The 10,165-nt window shown below is 56.3% G+C and overlaps 1 protein-coding gene across 1 annotated transcript; it reads right to left on the bottom strand.

Annotated features, from left to right (window-relative positions):
• Positions 1-4: 4 nt before the first annotated feature.
• SRF (serum response factor (c-fos serum response element-binding transcription factor)) lies at positions 5-9,850 on the bottom strand (the record flags this gene model as incomplete). Its single annotated transcript, XM_009871074.1, has 6 exons — positions 9,590-9,850; positions 4,014-4,275; positions 1,817-1,936; positions 918-1,109; positions 311-387; positions 5-41 (listed from the first exon to the last, which is right to left on the bottom strand). Coding segments are annotated over exons 1-6 (856 nt in total), but the record flags the coding sequence as incomplete, so codon positions are not given.
• Between the last annotated feature and the right edge of the window lie 315 nt (positions 9,851-10,165).

Raw genomic sequence — 10,165 nt, forward strand, 5'->3', positions numbered from 1 at the left:
AGGCTGCTGCCACTGCTGCTCTGCTGCCCGATGACAGCCATCTAGAGAGAAAAAGGAGGAGGAAGCACTGGGGGACAGCATGCCCTGAGACCATGTGTGCCAGCAGCCAGGGTGACTCTCTCCTTTCTGGGCACCTGTCCAAGGAGGGCAAGACTTCCTCACCCAAGGGTGGGTGGCACCAGCAGATTTCCCAGACCTGAGGACTGGCCCTACCCACAAGCCTGGGTCTGCCCAGAGCCATAAAGGATGTGCAGGCAGGGGCAGAGCACAGACACACCCTGAACACCTGTGAGTACCGTTCTGTGCCTACCTGGTGAAGCTGGACAGCTGAGACTGGGATCTGAACGGTGCCTGATGGGGCTGTCAGGAACACTTGGGGAACGCCACCTGCCACAGAGAGAGTGCATAAATGACACCATCCCTTAAATAGTGCTCCCCCATAGGTCCTTCCTCTGAGCTCCACAGAGCTTCACAAGGATGAAGGTGCCCGTTTGCATGCACGGAGGCATCCCACAATAAAGCCACATGTGGTAGTTTTGCAAATGCTGGGAGAAGCAGCCACAACCCCTCAATCTAAGTCTTGCCTTCATGGCCTGATTCTTCTTTTCCCCCTCACGCAACCATACACCCTCTCCAGTGTCTCCTAGCTCCCTCCACTGCCTAACCCACACACCACCCATCTCAGCAACCCTCACCCTTTTTCCCCAGCAAACAGCTCAAGTGGTCCTTTACAAAGGAGAATGGCAGGATCTAAAAGCATGCAACAAGCATCATCCTTGCCAGGCCATTGTACAGCCACTAGGAGTGCTTAAAAAGAAAATTCTCTTAAATTAATACAGAGCATAAATACATGTGAGACAAGAAAAATCAGGGTGTCAGAGCACTTAACGGAGCACTGACCCAGACAGCTGTCTTACCCTGATCCTGGACCTGGCCATGGGACACCTGCATCGCTGAAGGCGCCTGTGAGAAAGCGTTGAGGACTGCAAGTCCACCGTCCGCAAGGCCAGATGTGGGCGCGTACATCACCGCATGTGGGCTGGGGTACATCATGTGGCCACCCACAGTGGTTGGCACAGACGACGTCATGATGGTTGCCGGGAGGGTCACTGGCACCAGGACAGACTACATGTGAGCCACACGAAAGGAGTCTGCTACCCTCACATGCCTGCTCAGCACCCCTCCCTCAGCCACCCTTGGCATGCTGTCCTGAAGCAGCAAGTGCATGAGGATACCCATCTTGTTCTGTCAAGCCCTCGGGGAAAAGCTCCAAGGAACAGGCAGGAGAACTTAAACCTCCCACCTCGTGAGTGAGTATGACAGGGCAGAAAAGCACCGTAGCCAAATATTCCAGCACTGAATTCAACTTGAGAGACGAGTTTCCTGACAAAGCTTTATTAAAGCTGTTGAGGTGCATTCAGGCACCTGATTTTGCTGACAAAAGAAGTGTCCTTTGCATATACAGTAAAAATTTCAAGCAGATGTGAGCCCTAGCACAATGCAATGCTGGCTCACTGAGAAACAATCTGAAAACTGGGGAACCTCTTCCCAGCTCCATGCTGCAAGTAAGAGCACATGACATACCTGAAGAGGCTCTGAAATCCCTTTGTAAGGTGCCCTGTGTAGAGCAGCATCTATCTACCTAGTTATAGCATAGCACAGGGGCTGGCAATAGTGATAAATACACCTGAGGAACTGTGAGAAAGGCTGGGATGGAGTTGGTCTGAAGGATCCTAGGCAGGGAGCAGGCATGAGGTCTATTGTTACCAGCTTTGGCTAGGAAGACAGAACATGCTTCCCGCAACGTCCTAGTTACCTGTTCCGCTGGAAGAGGTCTGGGTAAGGTCAGTGCTGCTGTCACTAGAAGGAGACGTTTGCTGCGGTGCCTGGTGCACCTGGATCGCCTGGACTGGGACTTGTTGAGCCATGGTACCACCTGGGGAGAGAAAGGAGCCCTTAAACGTGTGGTTAGGCACGGATACAGCCACTCCAGGCCATGTGAGAGCCCTCCAGTCCTTCTCTGGCTGCATACAGCTCCACTGCATGGCTCTGCACTATGCTGGGGAAGGCTAGCCAAAAGCAGAGCGTGGCAGAAACCAGGCCTTGCCCCAAAGAACAGGCCAAAACCTGCTCTTTCCTTGGCACACAGGGGCTAAAGAAGATTTAGCTGACCTACAGGGCTCCAGAGAGGAAAGGAAAGGCCACAGCAGTTTTTGTCCAGCTTCCAGGCACGGTTCAGGAACGCCTGGGCTCTCCTCATCATTCCTGGCTCCCCCAAGACACAGCACAGATGATGCTGGGAGGAGGGGGCCCAGCACATGCCCCCAGCACTGCCCGTGCTCAGCCAGCCCTGCAAAGATCATCTCACTGCACCAAGCCAAACTGTGAGAGACCAAACGCTCAGGCCGGCCGGACCTTGCTACCTTCACACTGTGGAGCCCAGCTCCATCCGCCACCGGGCACTCAGGGAACAACTATCTCATATAGTTTATCAACATCACAGCACCCTATGAAGAGATATGTGCCCCAGAGCTGCAGTGGCACAGCCACACAGCCTCCAGCCCAAACCACTCACTGCAAAGCTCTTCAACTCCAGAGATGGAGCTCAGCACAGAAAGCTCCCCTCAGGCTCAGGTCCTTTCTCCAGAGGGAAGAGCAAGGGATGCTGAAGAGCAGGAATCACCAGCCACTTCAGTCCGACTGGGCATCTCCCCACGTCCATCAATTCTCTTGGCTCCTCCAGATCACAAAGGAAATCCACTACCCTTGCATGGGATCACACTGTTTGCCAGGGCCCACGGTAGCCAGAAGAGCTCCAGGAAAGCACACAGGCTATCAGGCTCATCAACTCGAGCACAAACAGGCACGACACGAGAAATAGTGTCTCCCCAGATTACGTGCAGCCCCAGTACAGCACCTGGAGAGCCTTGGCTCAGCGCAACAAGGAATTCCTACAAGGGACAATGTACACAAGGCAGTACTGCAGCACCACTCCCTCCTCTGCTCTGTGTCTCTCCCAGTCTATCCTCCACACTGTGGTTCAGTGACTGACAGCAGCTCCAAATACAAAAGCAAGGGCAGCTGCTCAGAGCCAAATGAGAGCACTGAAAAAACATCCATTGGGCATCTCAGCCCCTACAGTCTCCTTCCATCAACCCTCCCAGCAGCACAGTTCTGTCTCAGCACAGCTGCACCAGGGACCTGTCTCCTCTCCATCTGCCAGCCACAGGGCAAGCCCTGGGACAGGAGACTGTCCATCGCTGCTTCCCTTGGCCCACATCCCCTAGGATGCTGCTCCTGCCTATGCCAAGCGTTCTCTGCCTTGTCTTCCCATCTCTCCCCCATAGCTGCAGGCAGGGCACCCTGCGCTCTGCCTCCTCTGTTCTCCCACCTCAGTTGGGCGTCAGCTCCCTGGCCAGGACCAGGACACCCCCACAGACGCCTCCATCCCCCCACCTCAAGCAAGCGGAGGAGAAGCGAGTGCTGACCTGTCAGCGACACGATCTGCCCTCCAGCTCTGGCAGGGAAGCGGAAGACTGTCTGTTGTGCCTGCTGCAGACGGGCCAGCCGTCCCCGTGACCACCTGGCCCTGCTGGCTGGAAAGAGCCAGGGAGTGCGGCTGTAACTGAGTGAGAGGAATGGTAGGGGTCCCCGGAGAAAGGGAAGCACCTGCCAAAAGGAGGGAGAAAGAAAGGCTTTGTCACCACCAAATCTTTTCACTCCCTCTAGGCTTCTCGGTGCTGCCCTGGGGTCCCAGCTCAGCTCCTTGCCACCAGGCCCTTCCCAGCAGCAGGGCCAGCTCGCAGCACTCTAAGGAAACAGTCACTACATGACCCTTCTCCAGCCACTAGCCTGGCTGGGCTCAAGCAAGGAATCTCAGCCAGGTTCACCCTACAAATAGCAACCACTCTGCTTCCTCCTGCCACTAGATCTCCTCTGCTTTGGAGAGGGCAGCAACACACTCCAGGTGCTGAGACGGATGGATGCAGTCCTCAGCCCCTAAAGGCACTGACCTGACATGAGGGTGAAGCTGGTGGGTATCGGCATGAGGCCCCCAGATGTCACTGCACTGGTTCCAGTAGTCTTCAGCACTGTCCCGTTGGCACTGGTGACGGCATTGGGGCTGATGCTGGCAGACACTGGCGCCAGGTAATTAGTGATGGGGAATGACGGGCCGCTGCTGACCTGCATGGAGGTCGAGGTGGTGGGGGCTGTCTGGATGGTGGACGTTGTCCCCGGCAGGTTGGTGACAGTGAACGCTGGTTTCAGTGCGTCCTGGGGAAGGAGAGATTGCGACAACTCAGACCAGCCCTTGTATCTGGTCAACACCTGCCCACAAGCCCAAACCAGGCTCTGCAGGTTGCACCCCAATGCTAAATCATACCCCCACAGGCTGCTGCCAGCACATGGAGCAGAGCCAGGGTAGCTGAGAGGAGCTGCTTGTACAAACACGAGGAGACTGTGCCCAATAATGCAGCATGAGAAGAGCTGGAGAGAGCTCAGCGTAAACCTTGGATATGAGCCCAGGGCCACAGGGGTCCCCTGAGAGACTTCCCCGCAAGACACCAGGGGACAAAGAAACTCTTCCCCTCCCCAGGAGCCTCCATAGCCTCCAAGAAGAGAGCAGTCTCTTTTTGGCACACAGCAGGCAAAAGCAGTCCTTTCAGGGACAGAAGTAAAGGCAAACACAGTCTCCTGTCAGGAACACACACCACTTCCCTTATGTCAGGAAACACACGGCCAAGAACAAGCCGAGAACTGGCTCTTAAAAGCAGCTGCACACTGAAAGCAGCAAGGGAGAGGTGAGTAAGGCCAAACCTGGACACCAGGGAGGCCCAAACCCAGTCCTGACAGCTGGTTTGGCAGGCCCTGGGCAATACCTCCACAAATCTCCTGCAGGAGAGAACCTGGCCAGGGAAAGCACCCATTTTCCAGTCTCCTAGCAGGAGACGGGACACAGGACAAACGCTTCCAAGGGTCCCTGCGTGTTAGCTACAGCCGGCACACACCACAGTCTTGCAAGGAGTGTTGGAGCTCTATGTCTGTCTGAAGACAGCATTGCCAGGAAAGTTGAGTATCAGGAGGAAAAGGGACCTGTGATGGGCCACTGTTAGCCTCAGTGCCTGGCCACCTGGCTCTGGGAAAAAGGGAGGAACACGTATGTCAGGCTGCAGGGCACAAAACATCCCAGTTTCCACGATCTCAAAGCATGTGGCTGGACGTGGCTTAGATCTGCAGGAACCAAGCAAGCCCAGCAGCACGATCCTCACCGCCCCTGACAGGCACACCTCACCTAACAGACTTCCTTCCCCCAGATCCCCTTTGGAATGCCCCATGTTTCCATACCTCCTCTATTGCCCTGTTCAGCTGGCCAAGAGCAGGCTGCAAATACACTGCTCCACAGGAGACCATGCCACAGGCCACGAGGGACCTGCTGTCCCTGTACCCTGCCAACGTGGGAATGTCTAAGGCTGCCACACTCCCACCCCTCCTACTGCAAGCTGGTGGGCCCAGCTCTCCCACGTGCTAAGCCTTGTTCCCAGCTTGTCAAGCTGCCAGGAACGAGGAATTCACAGCTCAACGAACAGCTAAAAAAGGGAAGGCAGCCCATTTTGGACAGGGGGAGCCAATCCCGGGCACTCCACCATGCCCCAGGGCCTGGGGAGGGAGGAGAGCAACGTCTCTCCGCCTTGGCACCGCCGTCCCTGAAGTCCAAATTAGAAGAGGCACGTGATAACAGAGCAGAGTCCAACAGAGGCACTTTCCATTAGCTCAACCACAAACTCCTGCCATCCCACATGGGACACAGGCTCTGGGTGCCCTCCCCACGTGGGTGACAGGGCAGAGCTCCCACCAGCCCATGGAAGCCACAGCAAAGCAGGGGTGGGTCCTGTTCCCAGCTGGAAAAGTCAGGCTCCCTCACACCCAGACATAGCCCCGAAGCTGTACACCCCTGATATACAGCCCCCAAGCAGCCAGGGCACTTTGCATCCCCCCCACACTCCATCCTCAGGGCTGAAGGATGCATCCCAAAAGATTCACAGCGCCCTAATCAGGCCCAGAAGCAGAAGGGCAACCCCCAGGGTGATCAGACCAGCAGAGGTACTTGGGAGGGATGCTCTGCCAGCAGGCTTGAACCATGCACGTCCATCTCTGCCCCCTCAATCCGCCACAGGTGAGACTCAGACTCCTCCCACCTGCGCTGTGTTTCTCTTGAGCTGCAGCAATAGCTGCCAGTACAGGAAGACATCTGGGCGAGACCTTGGGACTGGACACCCTTTCCCTTCTTCCCACGTCCGGTATTTCTCAAAAGCCCCTGAGCACTTCAGCTACTCCCGGCACCCCGCAAAGCCCAGACTACATGCACAAGGCTAGCCTTCAACAGGAGCCAAGGCATGGGTCACCTTCAACAAAGGTTCTCCGAGGGGCCATGGAGAAGCCCTGAGGCAGCACAGCAACCCCTTCCCCATCCAGCTGCACATCCATTCCCCACCATAGCTCGCTGCAAACTTCAGCTTGCAGAGCAGTGCCTGGGGAATCAACACACAGCAGAGAGGTGTAGCATGGCAGCAGGAGATGTCTGCACAGATCCACACCACTGTGCGTGCTTGATAAATGCCGCACAGGCAGGGTGGACCACAGGTCATGGCCCAGGCCACTTGATGCCCATCCTGGACCGCAGCAGGGTTGTGAGGACAGAAACGATCCCACTCCACAGCTTCCGGGCACTACCTGGGACAACACTGTGTAGTATGGCCCAGACCCACCAAGCCAACACTATTACGCAGGTGTTGCAGGACAACCAGTCTTGGAGACACATGGGAAATCCCAAACTCGTCTCCAACACTTGGTCTGCACTCCAGATGGGGCAGAAAGTTCCACCCTTCCCACTCCATAAAGACATGACCAGATCAGGGCTACTCCTACGCTCTCCCTGCAACCGAGAGCCCCTGAGTTCCGTCCAAAACTCCCTCTCTCATATAACCACACAGAGGAAATTACACGAGGGCACCGAGTCCTTTGCAGCCCACAAAAGATCAGGCAGGTCAGCACACAACTATCATTGCGAGGATATAGCTGCTGTCTTGAAAGTGCAGCATTCCCCATTCCCAGCTGCAGTCCAAGCTCAGCTCCATGGCAGGGACTTCAGATTTGGCATGGCAGGACCAGCCCGTAGCTGCCGCTGGCTGTAGCACAAAGGAACGCCAGCAGGCTGCTGCTTGTAGGTAACAGCCTGGCTGCACTGCTCCCACACTGCTGCAGCAGCTGAACACCGGCAGATTTTGTCCAGAGGTCCGGGAAGCAGAGTTCAGAGAAAGGCAAGGGAGCAACAGCCCAGTCCTCTTAGAGCATCCTACGTGGCTGGGCCTGACAGTCCAGGCACCTTATTTCCTGCTATCCCCTCCAACAAGGCACCTGTAACCCAGCCCTGTGTACCACTCACCCCTCAGCAAGGATACCAGCCACCTAGCACAGCCCACCCACAGGCTCCCTTCACCCTCAGCGGGCTTCTTGGTCTATCTGAATTGGGTTGATCTCTGCCAGAGCTCCAAATCAGGCTTCCAGCCCTGCAGAAGGCAGGGCAGGACTGGGGAGAGTCAAGGTGGGACTGTCCCCAGCCCCAGGGCTTGCCATGACATGAACTCTCAGCATGCCATGGGCAGGTTTAGCAAGAACGTAAAGCAGAAGACAGGGTTACAGGGCTCCTCCAGCCCCATGCCAGACGCTGCCTCTGCCCACAAGGCACCCCACACTAAGCATTATCACTCATGAGTACTGAGATGGAGCTTGCAGGGTTTCATTAGAAAGCAGGCAGAGAGCAGTCATGTTAAGATCTCCTCTGCCCAGCAGCTGCATGCCAAGAGCACGCTTCCTTTGGGGCCACCCAGCACTACTTTCAGGGAAACTCCTCCAGGATGTGATGTGGAAAAGCCCCATGCCTGGGACAGGTCAGCTGCCACGCACAGCACTTCCCACACCTCCAAATTACTCCAGGCACAGGTTATTTGCCTTATTACAAAATGCCCACAGGACTTGTCTTTTGATCTAGGAGAAACATAACAGAAACAAGTCCTTACAAACGTGGGCTGCACAAGCGAGAAATTCTGGTGACAATGGGATCCTTTGCCTACTGGAAAGGGCTGCCACAGCTCGCACTAGGAATCAGAGGCACTCAGGGGGATTCACATCAGACTAGGACAACCAGGACTGTTATTGGGCTTCCATCAGCCAAAAGCCTTCTCAAGGACTCTTCCGGACTCCAGTACAGAGCTCTCCAGCCAGCAACACCTTGGCCACCAGAGCTCCCCCACCTGCAGTTGGTCTGAGACTGCTGATACTTCTCAGGGCTCAGCGGTGATAAGATTTTACTTGGTGCAGCACTGCACACTCATGGGGAAGAGGGCATGGAAGAAAGGTGGCACCATGAGCAGAGCTGTTGGGCTGCCACAGGATACAAACACAGAACCGATCACACCCCTGCAGCCCCACACAACATGATCGGCATGTCTCAAGGCTGCACTCACTGCCTTTGAGACTGCAAACACCCTTCTCCAGGTCTGCTCTGCTTCAGGTTTTAGTGGCTACCGTATGGCAAGGATGGTGCTGTGGCTTGTGTACAGTTGGCTGGAGGGCTCCTTGAGCAAGGCCACAGTTCACCTGGAAGGATGTTTTTGCAGCAAGCCCAGTACCCATGCACAAGTAGAGCAGAGCTGCAGCCACTTGCAGCATCCAATGGCACTCCACACTGTGGCACAATCCCCAGTTCAGCATGTCGTCCCAGCCTCGCACCACAGATTCCCCTGCCTCCCACCTCCAAGCGCCTGCGGACTCGAGCACCAGCCTGTGAAGGAAGCAGCAGGGACACGGGAGACAGCGCTCTTTGCAACAGCTCTGAGGAACAGCACCAGGGGATGCAGGGACAAGACAAAGCTCCTCCAGAAAAGGGCCACTGCCCAACTCTGCACCCACGGGCAAGCCCTCTGCAGCACCCTGGGCAAGAGGCCACAAGTAACACGGGGCAAGGGCCGGCGCCTGGAGGGACACCAGGCAGGGAACAGAAACGGTCCATCCAGCCAAATGTTTCCATTCCCCATGTCCTCCCTGCCCCCTTCCAAAACAGCACCAAAGCAAGAGACAGCTGCAGCTTATAAGGAATGTGAGGGGCCCTGCCAGGGACTCTGGCGAGGGAAACCAGGCCTTATAAGGCCATGGAGGCAGAATCAAATTTTTATCAATGAGTGCAAGAGCATGGAGACGCCCGGGGAGAGATAACAGCACCGAGAGAGCTGCCCAGGGGGGTGGGCTGGGCTGGTGGGGAGCTCCCGCTACAAAGGCCAGGGCCAGGACACCTGCACACCCACTTCCCTCCCTCTCCGAATCACCCCTACCACCAGCCAAGCGAAGGAGCCAGCCCCAAGAGGCCACAGCAAAAGCTCACTGGAGTCACAGCCAAAGGGGTCCTGTCCTCAGTTTCCCAAGCTGCTATTCAGGAAGGACTGGGGATGATCAGGACCCCCAGCATAGCTCCAGGGGGACAACTGGCACCTCCCAAGGTGCCCATCCATGCAGCTGAGCACGGGAACGTTACCTTGGTCTCCCCACTGCTGTCCGACTCGGACACCTGGTAGGTGAGGTCCGTCTCCTCAAAGCCCGTGGCGCTCATGCGCTGGTCAGTGGTTGGGTCCGAGCGTGGGGGCGAGTCTGGGGAGTTGAGGCACGTTTGGATCAACGCCTTCCCCGTCTCACTGGTGATCATGGGCTGCAGCTTCCGTGTGGCAAACGTGTACACATGGCCCGTCTCACTGGCCACCAGCAGCAGGACTTGAGTGCCAGTCAGCGTGGAGAGCTCATAGGCCTGCCAGCAGCACAAGAGAAGAACAGCGAGTCACAAATGGCAGGGACACATACAGTGTGGATCAAGAGTCACGTCCTTGCGCTCCCAGCACAGTCCTCTTTCTGCTCACGCCAGCTCTGGCTCCCTGTCACCCCAGAGGAGCTGTGGCCTCTAAAAGCAACTCAAGATTGGTTCCCTACAGGTTGAAGTGCCCCATGCTGTGCTCCCATCTCCTTCATCATGCCCTTTGGGGATGTGCATGCCAAGAGGCCACAGGAAAAAAGTGGTGCCCTCAGGAGCGTAGCCTGAGGACACAGGGACACTTGGCCA

This window comes from Apaloderma vittatum, unplaced genomic scaffold, assembly GCF_000703405.1.
Source record: "Apaloderma vittatum isolate BGI_N311 unplaced genomic scaffold, ASM70340v1 scaffold31006, whole genome shotgun sequence".
NCBI lineage: Eukaryota > Metazoa > Chordata > Aves > Trogoniformes > Trogonidae > Apaloderma > Apaloderma vittatum.